The sequence below is a fragment of the Squalius cephalus genome, assembly GCF_949319135.1.
Source record: "Squalius cephalus genome assembly, chromosome: 21".
NCBI classification, from domain to species: Eukaryota; Metazoa; Chordata; class Actinopteri; order Cypriniformes; family Leuciscidae; genus Squalius; species Squalius cephalus.
Genome location: NC_137142.1, coordinates 32,580,895 through 32,605,330, shown reverse-complemented (window position 1 = coordinate 32,605,330; position 24,436 = coordinate 32,580,895). Strand labels below are relative to the sequence as shown.

The 24,436-nt window shown below is 36.7% G+C and overlaps 1 protein-coding gene across 1 annotated transcript; it reads left to right on the top strand.

The window, feature by feature from the left end:
- The first annotated feature begins 5 nt into the window (after positions 1–5).
- Positions 6–24,059, top strand: fbln7 (fibulin 7). Its single transcript, XM_079855359.1, has 8 exons — positions 6–498; positions 1,826–1,988; positions 5,668–5,844; positions 14,061–14,186; positions 15,208–15,345; positions 16,490–16,627; positions 20,024–20,162; positions 22,391–24,059. The coding sequence occupies exons 1-8, from the start codon at positions 427–429 to the stop codon at positions 22,764–22,766; spliced, it is 1,329 nt and encodes a 442-aa protein (XP_079711485.1). The 5' UTR covers positions 6–426; the 3' UTR covers positions 22,767–24,059.
- The last annotated feature ends 377 nt before the right edge of the window (positions 24,060–24,436 follow it).

The window sequence follows — 24,436 nt, the reverse complement described above, 5'->3', positions numbered from 1 at the left end:
TTTTTGAAGATTTAGGAGACAAATGGCATCAGATGTAGTAGGCTACACATGTTTTATATCTGTATCTGCACAGTATTGCTGTTATAGTTCACATAGTGACATTTTGATGCATAGATAAATGCTGCACTCACAGAGGAATCCACGTTTTGCGAATCGGTTCAAACAAATCATTTAAAAGAATCGATCGAAAAGAACAAATCGCGAATCAGACATCACGACTCCTCATGCGCTCAGAATCTTCATGAGGAGAACAGGAGCATCTTTACCAACTTCTGCAACCGTTTATCAAACATTTCCTCTCAGGCTTGTTTCAATGACTATCAGACTGAGTCTGCACAGTTTGGAACCGTAAAGACACTTGAGGATTAAAAACAACCGACACAAGAACACAATTCTGCGGTTTTACATTGACTCGGATACAGGAGGATGAATTTATCATACACAGTTTTTCTCCTGCTAAACTTCTTATCACTGTGCAACTGTAATGATGCAACGCAAGTAAGTATACTCGTATATTAAATTAATATTTAGATTCATATTTCTATAACACAATTAATTAATATTATTTATAATATGTATATAATATATAAATAAAGCCTAATATAATGTATGTCATGTTGCAAAAAATGTTGGTAATGAAAGCAATCTTAATTAAAAACATTTGACAAGGCATATAGGCTGTATGTAGGGGTGAATTCAGGTTGATACATTTGGGACACTTTTTGCCAATGAGATGACTGTGAAAAAGTGTCCCAATCAACATGAATTCACCCCTACATTTATCTGAATGCACATTGCATGCTATTTTAGTTATTAAAAAATAACAATGTTAATTTACAGAGGCCCCAAAAGTATTTGGACACTTAAATCGCACTTAAAAATAAAAACTAAATATTAAGTATCATCTGTGCATAAATTCTGCACTCTCTTTACTTTCCTTTATCATTTTTTGCTCAATGTCTTGAAATTTTATTTTTAGTGGATCTATGAAGTCATTACTTCTCAAGTGAACCACAGGTGTAGTTCACATAATTGAATATAAAAAAAATATAACAAACAATATAGCAAAATAATTTCTCTAATCTAGTGCAATGACATTCAGACATTTTAAGTGTGCCCAAAACGTTTTCGAAACCACTACAGGAGACAAAGTTATATCATTAAATATGTCAGATGCATTTTTGTGTGTGATCCAGATTAGCACGGTCTTTGTTTACCATGGCAAATGCTTAGTGAAATTTAAAGCCAATACATTTCCTCTCTCCTCTAACGAGTCTGTATTTAACTGCCATGAATAACAGACAGGAGACCAGCCTTTTGGACAGAGGTCGCAGAGACATCTGCCTAACAGCTTTTTGTACAACTGCCATCAAGCCGCTGAAGAGAAAAAGAGTATTAGACGCTTACATGTGGTTCCTGGAGAGGACCTTAGAGGTTGCCCACTGACCGAACACACGGCCCAAATGCATCTGGGACAACATCGACTCGATAAATCGTTGCTGGAGTAATATTTGTGTTTCTAAGGGGACTTGGTTGTGTGTTGGCACACCGATGAGCTGCTAAACCCTGGCCTGAGCTTTCATGTCATGCCCCACAGGAGTCCCCATGACATCACCCACAACATCTGGCCTTGATAATTCATGTGTGCCATTTTTCATTTCCATACAAAGCTAACGTTTAGTGGGAATGTTTCTTGCGATCGTTTTAGATGTCCAATATCTCCTCCATATGAGCTTGTGTTCTGTAATTTCGGGATAACTGCTTGCCATCAAATTGTAACCAGGTGCTCGGATGGTTTCTTAACTCGTGCACTTTTGTGCCTCAGGGTTGCATGGATAAGCACCGAGTGATGGGCATCCTGCGTCAGATGGAGAAGTTTCTTAAAGGACAGGAGATCCGATTCACCGAAGGGCTTCGGATAATGAAATCCAAGCTCACCAACATTCAAAACTCAGTGTCCAAGTTCCCACAAGCAGACCAGTCCTCATGTAAGTCACGCATGGCATATTCACATATCTCATTATCTCTGTGGAATCATTATTTTTATATGTAGGGTACAACGGGGCTAAAGGCACACCTTGAGAAAAAAGTGCTTTTCACTTCTCCCATATATGATCACAGAAAAATATACATGCTTTTATTGAATACTGATGGAGAAATAGATTTAGTATGAAAATAAATCATAAATGTAGTTTGTTTAAAAAAAATCATATAAATCTATGAGGTCTTTTCCCCTTAGAAACACTGTGTAAAACCAGCATGGGGCGAAAGGCACTAAGTATCGATACAAATACTTAAAATATATGTCTAAGTTCATACTTGTTCAAAACAATCATTTTAGCAAAGTTTGTACTATTTTCGGTTTATTTTGATAAATAAAAGAATTCATTTTTGTTCAAATATTAATATAAAACTTTAATAAAAAATAAACTTTTATAAACTTAATAAAAAGCTTTAATTACCTTGAAAATTATTAACAAGACCTTTGTCACAAAATAGCCCCGTTGTATCCTATATACTTCTAATTCTGTGTGTGTGTGTGTGTGTTGTGTGTGTGTGTTGTGTGTGTGTGTGTGTGTGTGTGTGTTGTGTGTGTGTTGTGTGTGTGTGTGTGTGTGTGTGTGTGTGTGTGTGTGTGTGTGTGTGTGTGTGTGTGTGTGTGTGTGTGTGACAGAGAGAAATGTCATTTAGGCATCTGGAGTTGCTGGCGTCAACTCCAGACCGTAAAACATACATCAGAGTTGTGTATTAAAGATGTAACCCTGCAGGCTGCTTCAGGATTTGAGGCCAGTGTTGTTATTGTTTTACAACTAAAACTAAAAATACAACTAAAAATATCAGAAATAATTGTTGGTAACATAAAGCTGAAATAAAAATAAATGAATATTAGATAAAACACATAATAAAAATATGCAAGCTGCCCTAAATTGGAAGATGAATAGCCTTAGTCAGGGTAGATGGTATATTTAATTTGACATCTAAGCCTATAAAAAAACGAGGCATTGAGAAATTAAAAAATGTACAGACTGTTTAAAGGGATGATTCGGAGTAATTTCAACCTAGGGTCCTTTGCACCAAGACCTCGAGCCAAAATCTCCCCCAGAAGCCTTTTTTCCCTCGGTCGAACATTATTAAAGTTAGAGCTTATTTAGAGATATCAGCCGAATGGCTTAGTGCAGACGCTAATGGATCCAAGGTTGTATCTCGTAAATTACCCCACTAATAATGCCCAGAATGATACCAAACTTCTACAGTAGTACAAATAGGTTCTGTACTCATAAAACGAGGCATTAAGTACATCAGGAGTTTATTTAAATAACACTTGCTTGACGGCTCATGCTACCGCTAACCCGGACGTCAACGTCACTTCCGTGATTTGGGAAAAGCCTGTAAGAGTCCTGACAGAAAGCGATGCATGAGGATGTAGTGTAACGACGCCCAGTTCCAGGAATGCACTAATATTTTGTTGTTAGTACCAGTTTGCAACAATTATTAGTTAACACTAAGTTGTCAACACTTTGGAAAAAAGAATTTTTTTTTTTGGGATATATTTCTATGGAGTGTTAAATTCACTAGCTTTTCCCTTACACTTATGAGTTTTGCAAAGGAAGTGACCTCGAAGTCGTCAGGCAAGTGTTATTTAAATAAACTCCTGATGTACTTACAAACTTTCCAATGCCTCGTTTTATGAGTACAGAACCTATTTGTACTACTGTAGAAGTTTGGTATCATTCTGGGCATTATTAGTGGGGTAATTTACGAGATACATCCTTGGATCCATTAGCGTCTGCACTAAGCCATCCGGCTGATATCTCTAAATAAGCTCTAACATTAATAATGTTCAACCGAGGGAAAAAGGCTTCTGGGGGGGTGTGTGGCTTGAGGTCATGGTGCAAAGGACCCTAGGTTGAAATTACTCCGAACCATCCCTTTAAGAGGCTGCATTGCTCTGTACTTCAGCATTCATAATCATTCATGACAGCACGCTTGAGCTTCAGCAAGAACCAATGAGGCTTGTTCTCACGCGTCAAGCAGGTTCAGTTGAACTTCTGTTTTATGTGAATAAAAGCCTAATTTAAATCTGTTCGTCATATAAAGCGATTGTGTCCCTTTCAGAAAATTTGGACTGAACGGCTAAATTTTTCTATGGATTTGTTTTATGATCTCTTTATGAACTTTTGGATGTGTCAAAGTGCATAGCCTTCAATGGAGAGACAGAAATCTCTCAGATTTCATCAAAAAGTTCTTCTTTTGTGCTCCGAAGATGAATGAAAGTGTTATTGGTTTGGCACGACATGAGGGTGAGTAATTAATGACAGAATTTTCATTTTTGGGTGAATTATCCCTTTAAATATGTTTTCTGGCTACAGCCTTGTGTTTAAATCCGTTCTTCTAATCAGGAAGTTACACAGAAGGGTCTTTAATCAAACATTTCCCCATGCAAATGTGTTTTTTGAACGAAAGAGCGTGTGTTAGTTGGCGATAAAAGTATTCAGTCAATAAAAAAATTGTTTTTGGACAGTAATTCTGGCAAATAGGATTTATTAATCCTTATTAACGAGTTGAAAGGGCTGCACAATTCCAACAAATCCAAGATCTCTCGAAATCTATTAGTATTTTATAAGCATGAAATGACTTCCTTCCTTCCTTCAAATGAGTGTTCTGGCTGGTTCTTCAGGTTTGGAAAGGAGTCCAAGGTCTGGATTACTCTACGGATAATGTGAATGTGTCGGATGTGAGACTGTGTCGTTTGGCTCACGCTGATGCACATTTCATGATCAAGAATTACTTTGGTGTTTGTAGCAGCCACTGCTTGACAGGACAAAATGATGAAGATTTTGTGACAAACTACCGATCATCTTTTACATTTATGCGCTGATGTGACAGGATTGTGCATTTTTCTTATTCCCCTATTGGACTTCTTAAAAAACAATCCCTTTTAAAAACATACTTATTGTTGCTTGGATTTTTTTTTAACTCTCAGTGTCCTGTATTTATTCAACATAAAAAAAAATAATTATAATCCAACATGCATTAGTTGTTTCATCTCACATATTACACAGAAAATGTACAATGGTATTAACGTGGATTTTAAAAAAGTTGAAAACCAACAATATATTTTATTTCCGTGTTGTGACATATTTTGGAATGAAACAAAGTGTTCAATTTAAAATATTGTAGAGCAGGTTTGAGATCAGTGTTAGTTTAGTTTCATTGAGATAATATTAGTTTACTATTAGTTAACTATAATAACATTGGCTTTGATGATTTGAAGTTGTTTCAGAAGCAAATTATAGCATTTTGATGTTACAAAAGCAAACTATTTTTCTTTGTGCATGAATTGTGCACAAGAAGGCCGACTTTTTTAAGTCAACTTTGATTTCATGTTCACTTCAAGAAGGCATAAACAACAGACAAGCACCAGCTCTTGTTGTTCTGCGTGGTCCATGTGCTATTGTTCACGTATTCATAAGCTGTCTGTATGAAATGAGGCATTTCCCATGAATCTTTTCCCATGACAGTTCCCACATTCAGTAACATGTGCCTGCCTTCAGGCAAAATATCTCAGCATTTCAGCATGCGTGACTTCCGTCCCTCATGTAACCCTTCTCTGCTCTGACATTCCTCCTCTCTTTATGTCTCTTTCTCCTGTGTTTTCATCTCTAGCCCAGTTCTCATGCCCAGCTCTGGTGGCTCCGGCCCACGGCAGAAAGTTTGGCTCGAAGCACCTGGTGGGTCATGAGGTTCATTTCACGTGTTCTCAGGGTTATCGCCTGATTGGACCGGGGACACGCGTGTGCCAGGAGAACGGGACCTGGAGCGGAGCCGGTGTCGTCTGTAAAGGTGCGTCAAAAACGGTCAAGTTAATAAGCTGTTATTGGTCCAAACAGACTGTCCTGTGCTTTTTATCTAACCTTTAGAGGAGGTACAGAGTAACAAATCAACAATTCCTTCATTTTTTTACTTTAAGCAATCAGGCATGTAAACATACTGATCTCGTATCGAACCGTGATCCCAAAACTAAGGTACATACTGAACCGTGACTTCTGTGTACCGTTACACACAATATATATATATATATATATATATATATATATATATATAAAGATAAAAATTATGTATATGAATATTATATGGTAATATATAAAATAATAATATGATAATAATATTGATCTATTATAGTCATATTAAAGTGCCCAGAGACCTTGACCTGAAAAAGGTTGAAGACATTTTTTAAATGATTAGGCTATGTTTTAAAGCAACACTAAAGATTATTTTGTACCTTAAAATAATGTTTCCAGAATCGTTTCAGTGGTTCATCAACTCGTAACAGGGTGATCGGCACTTCTGCATCCGCTTCGCGACCCTCTATTGGCTATGACCGAACTATGCAAGTTTGCCAGATTGGGTAGCGGATCTGTAGTTCGAATGAGACATAAGAAATTAAAAATTTGACTTGCTTTACGGCAAGCGTTACTATAGCTGATAGGTGGAGCCTACATAAAAAATAGCTGTTTCTGATGTCGCAATACATCATACTTTCATAAAATCATGCAACATACTCTACCGTGTCTGTGGACATCGTTATTTCCAAAGCCGGTGCTGGATAAACAAATAGCGTGCGTGCGACGGTAGGCTAAGTTATTTACGACAGCGGTAATGGACAATTCCGCTTCCAACCTGTAGGGGGACCGAAGAGAAAAAGTGCTTTGGTGTTGCTTTAAAGTAGCTTAGAAACTCAAAAATCTGATAAAGCAGCATGCATCATCATCAGACATACCTCACACATTCTCTGCTATGTAACTATATCTGTGTTATTGAGCAGAATTCCTGGACTAAGACACACATTATATTGTGAGCTGGGTAATCTGAAATCCCATTGAGAGTGACACTACTGAGATAGTGCCTGAATACCCGTGCTTGTGAAAGAAACTGACTGTGAACACCACAGCTAAAGCGAACACTACACACACACAGGCACAGAGATAAGGAGTGGGTGAAGAAAGAGAGGCATTCTTCGCCTCTGAGCTGCACTGAATGAAGCGCTCGTTAAAGGAGCATTAAGTGTCCCGAGACGCAGAAAAACACCTGTACTTGCATTCCTGTCCATGGTGCGTCTCAACGCCTTCATGCTTCGGGTTCGACTCTGCTGGCAGGGCTACTGTAAAAAGAGCCAGACTCATAGGTCAAGTTTCAGATACACTACCACCACACAAAAGTCTGGACACACTCGACTGAACTTGTGTTTCCCGTAATCTTAAAAACATTTGTGTTACAATCCCTGGTCAACGAGGATGAAAAAGTATTTCCCAATAACAGCTAGCTTTATTGAACACAGAAAAACAACATGAAACTGTGTTACGCATAAACAATACCAGACAGTGAGTGATACAAACAGGGGAACTTAAATAGACAGAGATAATTAACTAAATGATAAGCAGCTGTAATGATTAATCAGTGTCCATAGAAAGTAATGATTAGCGGGAAACTAAGACAAAGGAGAACATGTGACTGAAAAAACAAACGTTTTAAACAAAGTAGACAAACATAATAATAACACTTCACAATAGCGCTATCTACATTAGTTAACGTGGACTAACAATGAACAGTTGTTTTTGTATTGAACAACGTTAACAAAGATGTACAATACTGTGACAAATTCATTGCTCATCGTTAGTGAATGCATTAACTAACATTAATGGGAGCTTATTGTAACATGTTACCAACATTATTTGTCTCTACATATTTCTTATAAACTAAAACTAAAGTTTCTGTGAGACAAGATTTTAATTATTTTAATAACATTTTTAATGGATGCAGGAGGAGGTATGGGAACCCATTTCCACCTGAAAGTTAAAAAAAAACTTAAATAAAGGAAATATTAATACTCTAAATAAAAAAAAAAGTTTTATTAAAAAAAAAAAAAAATACTCTAAATAAAAAGTTTTCACATACACAAAATTGAAAGGGCCAAATGCCTAATACGAATTTAATTATCATGAAAAATGTTAAATTAAACAATTTAATAAATTAAACTATTTTAAACTACTTTATGATAGCATTTTTATAACAATGAAGCACATCACCCCATTCTCATTATTGTACGCTGTATATATATATATATATTCAAATTTGTGTTGTTAACTACATCTATTAAACATGATCTTGCAAGGTTTGGAAATAAGAAATGTTTCATTGAAATAAAACAAGTGTAAGTTGAGTAAAAAGTTAAGTAACTAAAATTAAATTAAATTAAATTAAATAAAAACAAAAATAAATAAATACCCTGGAAATCCAGAGTTCTCGCGAGAGCACAAGTTGAATTTGCTCAGCGAGTTACTCTGGCGTCGAGTAATGATGCTCATTAAATATGCCCTTGTATCCGAGCTGCACCAATCACATCGGGTTATCTGATATAGGCGGAGCTAAACAGATGATGACAGTGCTGTGAAGTTGAAGTCATTAGTAAACGTTGCAAGATGGCTATGGATGAACACCAGTTGTTTGAAACGGCTTTGGCCGCTACAATGAACGAGTTAGACTTGGCTTTTTCTCTAAAAGAGGAACAGAAGACGGCGCTCGAATCCTTCCTTTGCAAGAAGGGCGTTTTTGCTGTTTTGCCGACCGGATACGGCAAGAGTCTAATCTACCAGTTAGCTCCGCTGGTAGCTAAGCGTATGGGGCTTGTTGTGATTGGTCGTAGTGTTATCCAATTGCGTGCAGTGATATTTTCAAATGCATGCAATGCATTTTCATTAGTCGATGCCAGACCATTCATCTTTTAGATTTAGGGCTGGATTTCCAGGCTAGTAAATAAAAGTTGTGACTATTTCTTACAGTTGCAACTATGTTTCTAATTGTTGCATATCTCATATTTTCCCTTTATCTGACCTGTTTGATTTTTGACTCTGAAGTGGAAACAGGATAACATGAAGATCACACATGTTCCTCCTTCAATAGTGTCTGAACACATTCCCAGGATGCACTTCATGAGCAGAACTGGAATCGAAACATAGAAGCACAAGAATATAGAGTAATAGTTTTCATGTTTTGCTCACTAAATCATTCCCATACTTCCACTTCTCTAAAATGAGAAAATGTTATTATGATAGTCCAGCTTCAGACTGTGTGTGTGTGTAAAGTCTCAGTGGGCAGAGGTTAAGCTCATGCACACATCTCATTAAGCGGCCCATGCTCCGATGGCACGCAACTATGCTAAGCATGCTATTGATGACTTCCTTTAATATCGCTGCTGGCAGCGTTCGGGACATTCCTAGTGGTACAGTGGGACGGGGCGTGCGTGCCGCAGTGTGTTTGAAAGGGGTGTGTGTGTGTTTGAGGAGAGTTTGGCTTTGAAAGGCAGCACAGACGCTGTAATGTCTCTGTTTCTGCAGGTGGGAGTAAGTGAGTCTATTTTGAGAGTTTTGCTTCCGAAAGCACCACTCAGAGTGGATGAAAACACATAAATATGTTCATAAGGAGTTTTGAAATAGTTTAGGGACTGAAGTGAACCTTTTACATCTGCAAATTCTCGTGCTTAAGCCTCCTGGGAAAGAAAATAAACAGGAGAAGGATCGTGAGCACTGTTGTCGAAGAAACATTCCTTTGGCCGGAGAGTCAAAACTTTAGATTTTCAAACCTAATTTTTCTCATTCACTTCTTTCTACTTAAATGTCCTTGTGTCTGATGTCTAACTGGACATTTCTTTAACTGGACAACTGTAGAAATTTTTCTTTATTTGTAGAAACTCGTATTGAAAGCATTTTTGGCATAATGTTGATTACCACAGAATCGTCCCTCATGTTTGAGTCGCTAAACCCTCTCGTAAGGACACAAAATAAAGACTTTTTTACTTAGAAAAATTATAAAAATTACAAACACACAAACACAAAAGGAAAGTGTCCTGATGATAATGAGAATCTGTGTTTAATTTTCATGAAAAAGTGTCTTAAAATAGGGATATATATGGGAATTATGTTGGCTTTAACAAAAATGCATTCTTCATATTAGTGTTATTGTTATCAAAACATCTTATGGTCCTAAAATAGGCTCCATTTTTATGCCATTTTCAATTTAATTAAACAATAATTACATTTAAAAAATGTAAACTTTACATTGTGACATTATTTTCATAACAATTAAGCAAAACTAACTCGTTTTCATTACTATATATATATATATATGGGAATTATGTTGGCTTTAACAAAAATGCTTCACATTAGTGTTATTTATTAAAATATTACAAATATTTTTAGTTAATTAAAATAAAAGCCAAAATAAAATATAAATATTAGATGAAAAACTTACAGTTAAAGTTGAAATCCTAAAATTATTAAAACTAAAAATAGATTAAAGCTATAATCTGAAACAAAAAATAAAAATGACAAAGGCACATACGGTAACAAAATGAATTGAAAATATTATAATAGTGTATATAAATACTAAAAAAATAACACTGCTTCAAATATCTGCTTTTAAGTCCTGATGGTGCAAGTCTGTGTTTATCATGAAACCTTCATCATCATAATGCATTGATCTGAAATTGAGCATTTAAAACACTGATTACAGAGCTTTTCTTTTTATATAGTGTTTTTGACTATTGCACAATGAAGCAAATCTGTCCTTTGGCATATTTCTGGAATCATCTAAACCAGATACTAGACCACAGCAGTTGCACTCTTTTATTATAGAAATAACCTCAAATCAAGTCAAAAGAAAGTGGTTTCAAGGATCATTTGATCAGCTCTTCAGGGATCTCTGCCCTAACATGTGTAGCTAGCAGAGCTCTATCTCCTCATCTTTGAGGAACATGTGTTAACGCTTCTTCTGTACAAGCATGCTCTCACTGCCCATCAATGATATTTACAGCATCGGCAGTAAATTCCCATCGAGAGCAGATGAAGTTTGCAGCCCGCAGCTGCCGTGGACAGATGTTGTGTGGCACAGAAGCTGTTGTAAACCTAACCGACCTCTCAAACGTTTATGATAGGGACTCAAACGAACACTGTGAATGTGACAGCGGGCTTGTGAGAGAACCACAGGTTAGATGAACTCAGCTTTCCTCTGTTTCTCCACTCCGTTGTTAACATTCCAGCGGTTTCATTCTGTACAGGAAATAGGGAAGAATGTGGGCTCGTTTAATTCCTTCAACAATTCAGGTGTTTTCCATGGACACATAATCCTCAGCTCTGTACAGACAAGGAGATAAGAATCTGGGACATTTCAAGTATTTCTTTCATTCTGCTTTAATTAGGAGTGCAAATCCATGATAAAAAGACGGTATTCCGGATTTAGTGGCTTTACAAAACACGACCATTCAGGATTAATCTCATTTTTGGGATATATTTTACCCCAAAATCAAAAGAAACTTTTTTTTTTTTTTTTGCATTGTGATATTATTTTCATGAGAGCATATTTACCCATTCTCATTACTTTAAACAATGCATAAAATATTATTTAAATTGTATTTAAAAAGTATGTATGTCATAGTATGCATTATTGTACTGCCTTTAATTTATGTTGAATTAAATCACTGATTTAAGTTGGTTGAAAAAAAAATCATTGTATTACATTTTTTACTATTCCATATTTAAAAAAAAAATACTATAGAAATAATTATTACGAATAATGAAAATTGGCAAAACGAAAAAAGAAAACAGGTCCAGATTCATTGCAGTAATATATTTTTTATTTAACCCTCAGGTACTGCGTGTCGATTTTTTTTTTTTATTTCAATGAAATTAATGTACTATATTTTAGTTCGATAATGTTTTTTATTGTATATATTTTGTATTTATGGGATTTTATGGTGCTAAATTATATTTATGCTGTTTTAATAATCCATTTTAAATCACTTTTTGAGCATAGACCTGAAAATTACATTTCCAACTTAAACTGTCGTAAATCTTGAATGCTTTAGAGCGACAGACTTAAAGGAGAACTCCGGTCAATTTTAACATTGAGCTCATTTTTTTGTACATTTGGAGTGCTGTCAATACAGAGAACAACGACAAAAATCGGTGTTGCCTACACCGAGTTATTCTATTTTTAAAATTTGCACCCTGTTGACTTCAATAGGGCAAGTAGTAAGCCTGCTTTTTAGCCTCTTAACATCCTTTAAGTGTCATTACAAGTGCACAGAAAATGTGAGTGATTCTTTCCGAGTGAACACGGGTGGATTTGACTGCAGTAGATGTTAGAGATATTAATAAAAACGAAGTTAATTCAGCCAGCGCTCATGCCTTTGTTTACATCCTGTTTTCGGTGGAACGCCATAGTAATCGATTGTCGAGTTCACGCGCATAGGTTTAGTTACCAATGATCACGCGCGTGAACTCGACAATCGATTACTATGGCGTTCCACCGAAAACAGGATGTAAACAAAGGCATGAGCGCTGGCTGAATTAACTTCGTTTTTATTAATATCTCTAACATCTACTGCAGTCAAATCCACCCGTGTTCACTCGGAAAGAATCACTCACATTTTCTGTGCACTTGTAATGACACTTAAAGGATGTTAAGAGGCTAAAAAGCAGGCTTACTACTTGCCCTATTGAAGTCAACAGGGTGCAAATTTTAAAAATAGAATAACTCGGTGTAGGCAACACCGATTTTTGTAGTTGTTCTCTGTATTGACAGCACTCCAAATGTACAAAAAAATGAGCTCAATGTTAAAATTGACCGGAGTTCTCCTTTAAGTTCGATCTCTTTTCAAAGATGACATTTGGCCCAAGTGTCGTCTTTGAAAAAGAGATCAAACTTAGCAGATTATTGCTGAAGTGAAAAAAGTTTAAAAAGTGAACTTAAAAAAAGTTACAGAATTTTACGTTTATTGTTATGAAAAATGCACAAAAATACTATTTTAAATTTTTATGTGAAATATATATTTTCAAAAACACGTTTTACTCGAAAACTGCAAGAAAATCAAAGCCATAAATCTAAACAAGTTGCGTTCCAAATTTGAGGTTGATATCTCAGAAATTGAGCTTTCGGTAAGATTTAGTTTGGCTGCAGTAGCAAACGCTTCCACTAGATCACTTCGTCTCCCATTCATTTCCAATGCGCTCATTTTTGACCACGAGGAGTGACTATTTTTTTCAGGACCATTTAACTTTTTCGAATCATGTAAATTGTCTAGCAAGTGCCTAAAACGTTACCAAGTTTCGTACCATTTCGATGATTCTGTAAAAAATTCTACAAAAAACAAAACGTAAATTTTGACTGAAGAGCATCAGTAGGTCAATTGTCAAGAAAATAAATGTCACACTTCAAAACAACTTAATGGTCCTAAAAATAGGATCCATTTACGATGATAAGCATTATTAGCATTCGGACAGCATTTAGGAAGCTTTAACTTAATATTCAGCAATATTTTTATGATGTAACTGCACTGACACTATTAGATGAGAACAAATGTTTAACTGAAGTGAGCTGCATTAAAGTCTTCTGCATTACAGCTGAATCAATCGTTTTTCAAAACTGATTACTGAACTCAAATTAATCCAAATCCAAGCTGAATAATGACACGTCATCAGTATCTTCAGTAGAGATGGTTATAGATGAACTGAACTTAATTCTTTACAGTTATTGAACTGAACTGAACTGAACTGAACTAAACTGAGCTGAATAATGTCACTTTTGTGGTTTTAGAACTGCTTTACAGCAGAATTGGACCTTTTCTCATTTTTCAAGTATTGCATTATGAAATATATATTTTCAAAAACAAGTTTTACTCTAAAAATGCAAGACAAAGTCATAAATCTAAACAAGTTGTGTTCCAAATTTGAGGTTGATATCTCAAAAAATGAGCTTTCAGTAAGATTTTGTTTGGCCGCAGTACCAAACGCTTCCACTAGATCACTTAGTCTCCCATTCATTTTCAATGCGCTCATTTTTGACCGCAAGGAGCTCAAGTGTGACAATATTTTTCAGGACCATTTAACATTTTCGAATCATACGAATCTGTTACTCTCTGTTTATTACTAAAGGCAACATGACTTGACTTGATTTGCCATAAGACCTGTTAATTGTCAGTACTAAGGCTGTTATCTTTCACACAGATGTGAGTGTGTGTGCCAGTAACCCGTGTCAGAACGGTGGCACCTGTGCGGAGGCTCTGAACCAGTACAAGTGCACCTGTCCACACAACTGGAGCGGGAGTCAATGTCAATACCAGACGCAGACAGGTCTGTGCTTCTTTTATCTCTTCTAGCCAATCTCTTCTTTTATCTCTCAGCCAACGGCTGAGGCTCGCTCTGAGCTTTTTACAAGTGATCAATGCAGTAATGCAATCAAAAACATAGCCTATGTAACATCATACACCTTAATTAGGTGTCAAATCATGCAGCTTATAGAGGACACATACTAATTCACATAGAAACATGGGTTACACTTTATTTTAAGGTGTCATTGTTACAGTGTAATTATATATTTAAGTACTGAGTAATATCAAGAAACTACATGTACTTACTATAGAGTTATGGTATGATTAGGATTTGGTTATGGTGTTACTTGCATGTAATTATGCATAATTTACTGTTATTACTATGGTATGTACATGTAACATATGTAACAAGGACACTGTAAAATAAAGTGTAACCGAAACATGCTAACAACAAGAATTAGAATATAGAAGAGTATTAGAATATTATAAGAGTTGCCATACACAAATGCCATACACAAGTTCTCTCAACATTTCAGGTGTTGAACTATTATTATTGAAATTCAAAACTAATTACTTTTTATCTGTTTCCGTGCACGGATGGAGAAGATCATTTTAATTTAGCAGTTTTAAAAAATGTTTAATCTAATTCATTACATTTAATTTAGAAAAAAAAAAAAAACTCAAATATTAATGTGTACATTTAGAAAGTAATGCACTACTTTACTCGTTACATCAAAAAAAGTAATCTGATTACGTAATGCACGTTACATGTAATGCGTTACCCCAACACTGCCCACTAGGTGGCGACTTTTGCAACACTTTTTTTTTTTTCCAGAAAATTAAAAAAATACATTTGCAATTTCAAATGTGCCTGCTAGTGAAGCAGAAGTTACACACTTCACCTTTAACCTGTGTTCCGGTCCATAAATGAAAGCATGCATGTGAATGTTTGTCTTCATTGCTGTATATGTGGGTCTGAGTGTTTGTGGGAGGTTAAACCTCTTCTTTTCCATTTCCTTTCTCTCTCTCTGTCTCTCTCTCAGCCCCTCCGGAGTGGAGTGTCATGAATGACCCGGCCTTCAGCCGCAAGCCTCGCTGTGCGAGAGTGGACCGAGCTCAACACTGCAGCTGTGACGCCGGCTTCCACATGAGCGGCACCTCCGACAACAGCATCTGTCAGGGTATGTCCAGGATTCATAGCTTCAAACAACCACATACAAGGATATCGCTTGAGACATTTACATTACATTACATTTAATCATTTTGCAGCAATTTGTATAATTTAGCAATAAAGTTTATTTTATCACACTGTAACTGTAAATCCAAATTACATTATTATGAGAGAGCTTTCAGAATAATTTTTCAGTATTTTTTCACTTTTCTAACTTTAGTTAGTGTGTAATGTTGCTGTTTGAGCATAAACAACATCTGCAAAGTTACAACGCTCAAAGTTCAAAGCAAAGGGAGATATTTGCTTTTAAAGAAATTGCTTTTTAAGGACTACAACAAACGACTGGTAGAGACTACACCACATTCCTCCCGGGTTAGTGACATCACCAACCCTAGAATTTACATAAACCCCGCCCCCGGAATACACACTCCATGTTGAGTTGTTGTAGTCAAGCACATTTGTGAGTCGGCTCAAACTGTAGCATCCGTCTTTTCACACGCAATAGAAAGTCACTCTTTGTGCATCTCACATCAGTTCCTATACGAGTGATTTATAGATTATCATGACAGAATATGCTAACTGAAGATAGCTAACTCCACATCAGCAACATAAATTCATCAACTAACCATTCAGAGACGTCCTGTTGCACTTCTTCTTGAGTCTATAAAAATATCTGTGGGGTATTTTGAGCTAAAACTTCACACACACACTCAGAAACATCAGAGATTTATTTTTCATCTTGTGAAAAGGGCATTATACCACCGCTTGAACAAAAACAAATGATCAAAATAAACAGAAAATAGTACAAACTTTGCTGAAGTTATTGTTTTGAACAAGTATCAACTTGTTAATATTACTTTAGCTAACTGTATTTGTATCAGTACTGCGGGGCAAAAGGCCCCACTCGCCAACTCATACATTTATATTATTATTAAACAAAACAAAACGCTTTTATGATTTATTATTTTCCCTCAAAATTTGCTGCTCCATCAACGTTCAATAAAAACATATTTTTCCTGCAATCCTGGAAGTAGTGAAAAGCACATTTTCCACAAGGCATTTTATGTTTTGTTTTTTTTGTCTCGTTTCCTTTCCGTCACTCTCTCCTGTCATTTAATCATACGTTGAGTTATTATGTGTGCATGTGTGTCCAGATGTGAATGAATGTGAGGTGTATAAGGCTGACCGTGGAGGGCCTCTGTGTGGCCATGCCTGTGTAAACGTCCCGGGATCGTACCACTGTTCCTGTCCCACCGGATACAAGCTGCTCGCCGATGGAAGAAGCTGTGAGGGTGAGTGAGAAACATACACTGACAAACAGCGCTTCAGATTAGAAGTGTTTCACACCCATAGGAAATAGTTCAACTAAAAATAACGTTATTTACTCATCCACATGTCGTTCCAAATCTGAACGAGTTCTTTGCTGAAAGACCCTCTATTCTTAGTTGTTTGAATCTGAAAGTGCAACAGGCCGGACATACTCTGTAAAAGTCATTTGGACACCTTACAAAGACCTCCAGGGGTAAATGAAGCTGGTAGATGAAGACAAATAGTGAGGATGTGGAGGAAAATCGTTTGACTCAGTTTTTGGCTGGTGAGTTGGAGGAACATTTGGAGAGCAAAGGTGAGGGAGTTCTTCTGCTTGATATGAATCAATCCTGCAAACGATTTCAGCTCTTGGGTCTGTGTTGTCAGCAGGGCTTGACATTAACACCCTCCAACCGCCAAATGCGTGTGTATTTCAGCAGGGGTGTAATGCAGTCACTCCTACTAGACACTTTGGCGGGTTGAATTTTATATATAAAATATACAGTGTTTCCTCTAGGATTGTTTTCCAGCTGTGGTGGCAGGCCCATTTCCCAGGGGAGGGGGCGTCGCCCATGAGTGATATTCCCATAGGCCACGCCCCCTTGCCCCAGGTATAGAGCTGGTAAGTCCCGCCCCTTCCGCTAACCCCGCTGGACCTCTAGGTTGAAAAATCGTCAATGCAAGTGAATGGGAGAAAATAATTATTTTCTGGTCCCGTTTGAATTGTGCCATGAATGTGAACATATGTTGTCTGTGAATTTTTTATATAATCTTTCGTGTGAAGAATGCTACAATTTAGCGGGTAGAAGTTTGATACGGTTAGACTTTGTGTGAGAGCACTTTGTGGACTACAACTCTTCGCTGCTTTCGACGCGTTTGAAACGTCACCACCACTCGCACACGGACACTAGCTCACGGATCCCGCTAAACATGGCTGTGTCTTTGGTGCACTTCACCGCCTTCTTTCAGGGAGAGGACAAAATCGTTGAGGTTGGCGAAAATTACGGGCAAGTCAACTTTATGGGGTGACGTCACATAGGCGACATGCAGTCTTTCTCGTTATGTCTTTTCCACAACTGCTAGCCGAAGAATCATACCATATACTGTCAAACTCGTAACATGAAAGATTATATAAAAAATTCACAGACAACATATGTTCACATTCATGGCACAATTCAAACGGGACCAGAAAATAATTATTTTCTCACATTCACTTGCATTGACGATTTTTCAACCTAGAGGTCCAGTGGGGTTTTATGGAAGGGGCGGGACTTACCAGCTCTATTGAAACCTCCCTGAAGTATTATAATATGAAAGGCTCCAATTTAGAGCGGCAAAGCGAATGAATGAAGCAGAATGATGCACTTGAAGCAACACGAAGTCACAGCGTGCAGCGCTTCGCATTGAAAAGCACAAAGCGAAGAAGTATTAGTGTATTATATCTATGCAACAGTTTATTGAGTCTTTTCTTTTAACAGTTTTAAATTTCAGTTACAGTGCGCATGAAGATCAATACATAGTGCTCTCTACTCCAGTGCTGTAATCTAACAGACACCCGGGAGAAAGGAATAGGATTTAGAAAGCGCAATAAACTCCAGCAAGATAAAGTCAAACCATAGAAGTTTATCTACAAATAAAGTATAATAATGGGAACATTGATCTTGAAGGGAGTGTCATCGTGTTACTGTCGTAACCGAACGCGTCGCGCTGTTTGAATGCTGAATGGAGAATGACTGAGGAGAGATGAGTTTCCATTAACGACTTAAATATTCATTTTTACCACACATATGCTATCGAATGACTTTAGAAGTCTTGGAATATAGTGCACGAAAACTTTATGGTGCTTTACAGTGTTTTTTATGCCTTTAGTGGGGCTTAACACAATAGTATGCACAATATCGGACCTCACTGAGAAGCTGCAGCCGTGGCGGGATGATTTTTGTTGTGGCGGACCACCACGGCAGAATGAATGTAGCGGAAACACTGACATATATATATATACAGTTTTTCAATTGTAGTCTTTTAAAAAATGCTTCTGAAATAATAAACTAGGTGCTATGTAGTGTTGTAAAAATATACATTTTTCAATACATATTGATACTCAAATCTGAAACGCTTCCAATACTCATTTTACGCAGAATAGGTATACGATACTGTGCTTCTCTCTCTCTCTCTCTCTCTCTCTCTCTCTCTCTCTCTCTCTCTCTCTCTCTCTCTCTCATGAATCTCTCCGACAGCGATTGACACACAAACCCGCCTCTCCTCACTCACTCGTTTAATTTGCTCGGGATGAATATTGTTGGTGTTATAGGGCTTGAATTTCGGCGTGAGATTGCGCATAATTTTACTAATTCCCGCAGATTTTGTGCTCACACACTGAGTCTTTTTTGCTGCTTATTGCGCTTAAACAGTCAAATACACACAAAATAATATAAAAAGGTGAGTATTCATGTAAACACAATCAGTTATGTTTTAAGTGAACGTAAACAGTTGAGAAATAAAACACATGTGTAACAGTATAATGGATCAGGTCTTAAAGTGACAGCAGCCTAATAAACCTGCTGCCAAATTATGAGATCATATTAAAAATATCTATATGGAAGTTTTTCCCCATGGTATCGATGTCAAAATTGTGAAAATGCTGAGTTGGCTAGTAACTTTGGAAAACCACTGTGAGTGAAAAAGGTAATGTCAAGCCCTGGTTGTCAGTGACACTCAGTGTTGAAAGAAATATAAATAAAATAAATACATTTCAGTAGTAGCATCACTGTTATAAAATATCTAAAAATAAACAAATAAAGTAGTTGACCTCACTAATCAACTAGTATTTTTGGGGATTTTATGTTGTGTAAATTTATGTTATATAAATGATGGTGTCTTCTTGTATTACTGGTATTGTTATATACAAATAGAAAGTTCAAAAGAACAGCATTTATTTGAAATAGAAATCTTATGTAACATTATAAATGTCTTTACTGTAACTTTTTATCAATTTAATTCATCCTTGCTGAATAAAAGTGCTAATTTCTTTCTTTCAGAAGATGCAGAACATTTAAATATGAGATATACAGATATATAGAAAAATGCTAATAGAATTATATTGTAAGGATACATAGACTTTAGATATCACACAAGTAATTGAAAGGATCTTGTATGTCAGATGGGTTGTAGCTTTAGTATCTTAACACGGGTGACGGTGTGTTTCAAAGATGATCTCACTCCGAAATCCAGCCAGGAACACGTCTACGATCACAGACCTGTACGCAAATCAAATTTACAGTCACAACAAGCAGTCCCGCATGTAGCAAACTCACTATTTTCCTCTATTCTTCTTTCACTGTATTATTCCTCTGATGTCTCCCTTCCCTCCGGCGCTCCAGATGTGGATGAATGTCTTACACAACAGCACAACTGCAGCCGTGGCACCACCTGTATCAACACCGGAGGAGCTTTCCAGTGTGTGAACCCCGAGTGTCCGCGCTCGCACGGCAACGTCAGCTACGTCAAGACGTCACCGTTGTAAGTGAGCATACACACACTAAAGCTCAGTGAGCTGTACACTGCAGCATATCTGAAGGAGAACCTGCTTCACACACAAGATTACACTGGTGGCGAGCAGTGGCTATGAGTAAATAAACGGTACGGTGCATTGGCTTAGGACACACTCATAGACACAAATCTAAATCAAATAAGAAACACCATGGCAGGTGTCCATTAAAATATATGCCAGACATCACTTTGTAAAAGAAACACTATGTGCCTGTAGACTGAACACGTGATACTCACGGGCACCACAAACTCACATTTTTGTTGTTTGCATGGTGATGATAACGGTATCATTTTCAAAAACGTACACTTTGATCCATTAGATAATGATTAGATTAGATATTTGTGTTAATGAGCAGGTGTACCTAATAAAGTGGCCGATGAGTGTGTGTGAATGTATATACATACATATATATATATACTGTGTATATATGAAGAGTTCAGATGCAAAAGCCATCTGAAATTCTTCTAGAATGATCATTTTTATGAAGCTCGTATATTTAAGTTCAGTAATTTCACTTCAATGGCAATGAAAATTACCTATGAATTGTCATTAAGTGAAATTACTGAACTTAAATATACGAGCTTGATAAAAATGATCATTCTAGAAGAAAATTTCAGATGGCACTTAGAGGCTTTTGCATCTGAACTCTTCATATATATATATACTGTGTACATAGAAGCAGTCAATGACAGTTCATAGTGGACCAGGGGCTGTTAAGACTGAAGTCATACGAAAACTTTGTGTGAGGAAACCAGCTGAAATGTATGACATCAAACCTGCCTGTAACCACTATGAACTGTTGTTTTATTCAAAATATCTATGTGATTTAAAAACTTTTAGTTTTACCAGCATACGGGTTCAGAATGACACGAGGGTGAGTAAATAATCATAGAATTATCTTTCTCACAGATTTGCATGTGACGATTTCGACTAGAAACCGGGAGAAAATGACATGGACGGGAGTAATGCATGTTGAACTTGTGTTTCCATAGCTAACACACACATATGTGTCTCCTGGAGTCCCTCACAGCACTGGGGGCCACTCATGCCTCCTCTAAATCACTTGCCACTTGCTTGCGGTGTAATTTAAGTGGGTTACAATCATTTGTTTTTCTTGTATGACACTTTTATGCTTGTTTTATTATGTAAGATGTTTTTTAAGCTGTGAATGGGCCCTTTGTGTCCTGCTAAATGTGAGAGGCTGTGATCTGTGAGTCACTAAACCTTGAAGTTTTAGGCACACATGCTATATTCTCAGTAACAGCACCAGAAATATTTACAATCATAACTGGCATAGCCCATGTTAAGATGTAGTGCAAAAGGAAACTTTGAGTTGGTTAGCATGGTCCAGTTCGTCCCTGCTGGTAGATGCTTTTATTAATAACTACATCATCTGAAAGCAAAATCCCCCCCCATTTCCACCACATAAGAAAAAAAATGATGCTTTGGTAAATTAGAATTATGAGATTAAAAAGTTTAAATGTTCACAAATCATAATTATGAGAAAAAGATTGAGTTATGAGATACAAAAATACAATTATGACATTTCAGACTTTTATCTCATAGTTATGACTTAGTATGTCAAAATTTTCCAAGGCATAATTATGATATACATTCATAATAATGAGATAAGTCGTCATAATTATGAGAAAAAGTTAAAATTATGACAAGCCAATTATGAGATAAGAAAATAAAATTGTGACATTTTGACTTTTATCTCATAATTATGACTTAGTATGTCAAAATTTTCATGTTATAATTATGACAGTCATAATAATGAGATAAAGTTACAATTATGACAAGCCAATAATGGGATACAAAAATCAAATTGTGACATTTCGACTTTTATCTCATAATTATGACTTAGTATGTCAACATTTTCATAAGGTATAATTATGACATAAAGCCACAATAATGAGATAAAAAGTTATGACAGTCAAAATGTTTGTAATAATTGTTGTAATTTTGACTTTTTATCTCAATTTCAACTTTATCTCAATGACTTAGCACGTACACTATGACTTAATATGTCAACATTTTATGTCATAATTATCATTTACCAAAGCATGATTTTTTTTTTCTCATGTGCTGGAAATGGGATTGCTTGTAAAGTTCTTGGGACTGTATTTTGGAACAGATGTGCAGTATTTCAAACACCGTTAATGAGGTAACGTTGATGTTCTGTCCTCCACCACAGCCAGTGTGAAAGGAATCCCTGTCCCATGGAGAGCCGGTCCTGTCCGCTCGCCGCCAAGACCATTTCTCACCACTACCTGTCCCTGCCGTCCAACCTGCGCACCCCGGCCACCCTGTTCCGCATGGCCACCGCGACGGCCCCGGGTCGGCCCGGTCCCGACAGCCTCCGCTTCGGCATCGCAGGAGGAGGAGACTCCAGGAGCACGTTCGTGATGCAGCGCTCGGACCGTCAGACCGGAGAGCTGATCCTCGTCCGGCCCATGCCAGGCCCACAGGAGCTCAGCGTGGAGGTGGAGATGTCCGAGTACGCCGAGCGCACCTTCCAAGCCAAACATCTGGCACGGGTCCACCTCCTGATCTCACCCTACGAGTTCTGAAGAGAGGCTGCTTGCTGTCCAAATCCAGAGTTGATGTTTAGACTCCAAGAGGAAAGAATGTTTTCCTTATTGCTAAAGCTGAATGATAGAGTTGTTCTCAGAGGCGGCTCGGATTTTGATGTTGGGATGGCGCAAAAATGAAAATACGGGAAGTACAGTGGAAAGTCATGCTCAAATGGAAGTCAAATTAATATTTTAAATTAATAAGTAAAGAAAAATGCTTTTGCTTTACCTGCTGGTACATTTGTGGTTAAAGGTGAAGCGTGAAATTATTTTCTCTGTTAAAATACTTTCATTTATTCGCTTTTAAAATCAAATTTAAGACCCTTTTTAAGACCTGCACAATTAAAATGAATGCTGTATGATGTCCTATGCAATCACAAAATAAAGCATGCATCTCCGATTCTTTTACTTACTGTAATTAAAACGCTATTTCATATACATTTTAAAAGATTAATAATCACATTAGGTCATATCACGATTCCTGTTTTTCCATCCTCAAATTTAAGACCTCTTAAATGATAATTAAGACTTTTGTTATACCATTTAAGATATTTAACCTAACGTTTGGTGTTGCTTGCGTCACAAAAATGACACAATTGCACATCTCATCCAAGAACTACAGTAATGGTCAAACATAAAACGTGCAGGTTTTTTTGTTACGCAATAAAGGTTAATGCAAGTGGAAAAATAGTACAGGAAAGTGTATTATGCACATGTTGAAGAAAAAGAAAAAAAGTGGGGGGAAAGGTGCGGTTCCTGGGAATTAACAACAAGGAGAGCTTTATGATTGGTTAGATCAGTCAGTGAGGAAAAGACCATGTGACCATGTTGAAGTGCTAGAGATTGAAAGTCTAAAGACAGACACAAAATCAGCTAAACCTGTTGAACAGAGCGGCGAGTCGTTCCTTGTTTTTATTACCTTCTTCAGTTTCAGTAAAGTTAATTTCAGCTTGTAAATATGCACTGCTGTCGGTCAGTGAGGTTTAGACAGACTGAAATGAACAACAGCACTTCTTAGCATCTACAGTACATGAAAAATGGCCTGTTTTTAATTATTGTTCCATTATGTTTGTTAGGTGTTTTACAATAAGATCAACAAAGTCTGATTACTCAAAAGTATGCATTTGAGTATGATATATTGCTCTTCATGTCTGCTGCTCATGCTAGTGTATATCAGGATTGGTATCTAATATTGAAATCAATGGCTATTTCACACATTATTGTGTTTTATTTCTCTGTCTTGCACACACGTGTTGAACGTTTCTTAAATAAAGTCAGAGTTTTGATGTCTTTCTCTGGTTTCTTTGATCCTCCACAGCAAATAAACAATCGATTAGTTTGGGGTCAGTAAGTAAAAAAAATGTAAAAAAGAAGATGAAGAAATTAATACTTTTGTTCAGGAAGCATGCATTCAATTGATAAAAAATTACAGTTAAAAAAGTTTTATATTTCAAATAAATGTTCTTTTAATACTGTTCTTTCTATTCTCAATCTCTTATTTTGGTTTAAATGAGTATTGAAAATATGAAATGAAATATGAAGCTCCTTCACGTGACGAGTATCATAACCTTAAAAATTAGAGGAATGCCGGGAACAATAACAATCAGGAAATTAAAGAGTATTCCTCAATGTGTTTTTCAATTACGTGTTTGCTAGAAAGAGAAAAG

Coding starts and splice junctions, on each gene's coding strand:
- fbln7 (XM_079855359.1), top strand. CDS start 427: ATGAATTTATCATACACAGTTTTTCTCCTGCTAAACTTCTTATCACTG. Junction 1,989..5,667: donor ACAAGCAGACCAGTCCTCAT/GTAAGTCACGCA, acceptor TTTCATCTCTAG/CCCAGTTCTCATGCCCAGCT. Junction 16,628..20,023: donor CGATGGAAGAAGCTGTGAGG/GTGAGTGAGAAA, acceptor CCGGCGCTCCAG/ATGTGGATGAATGTCTTACA.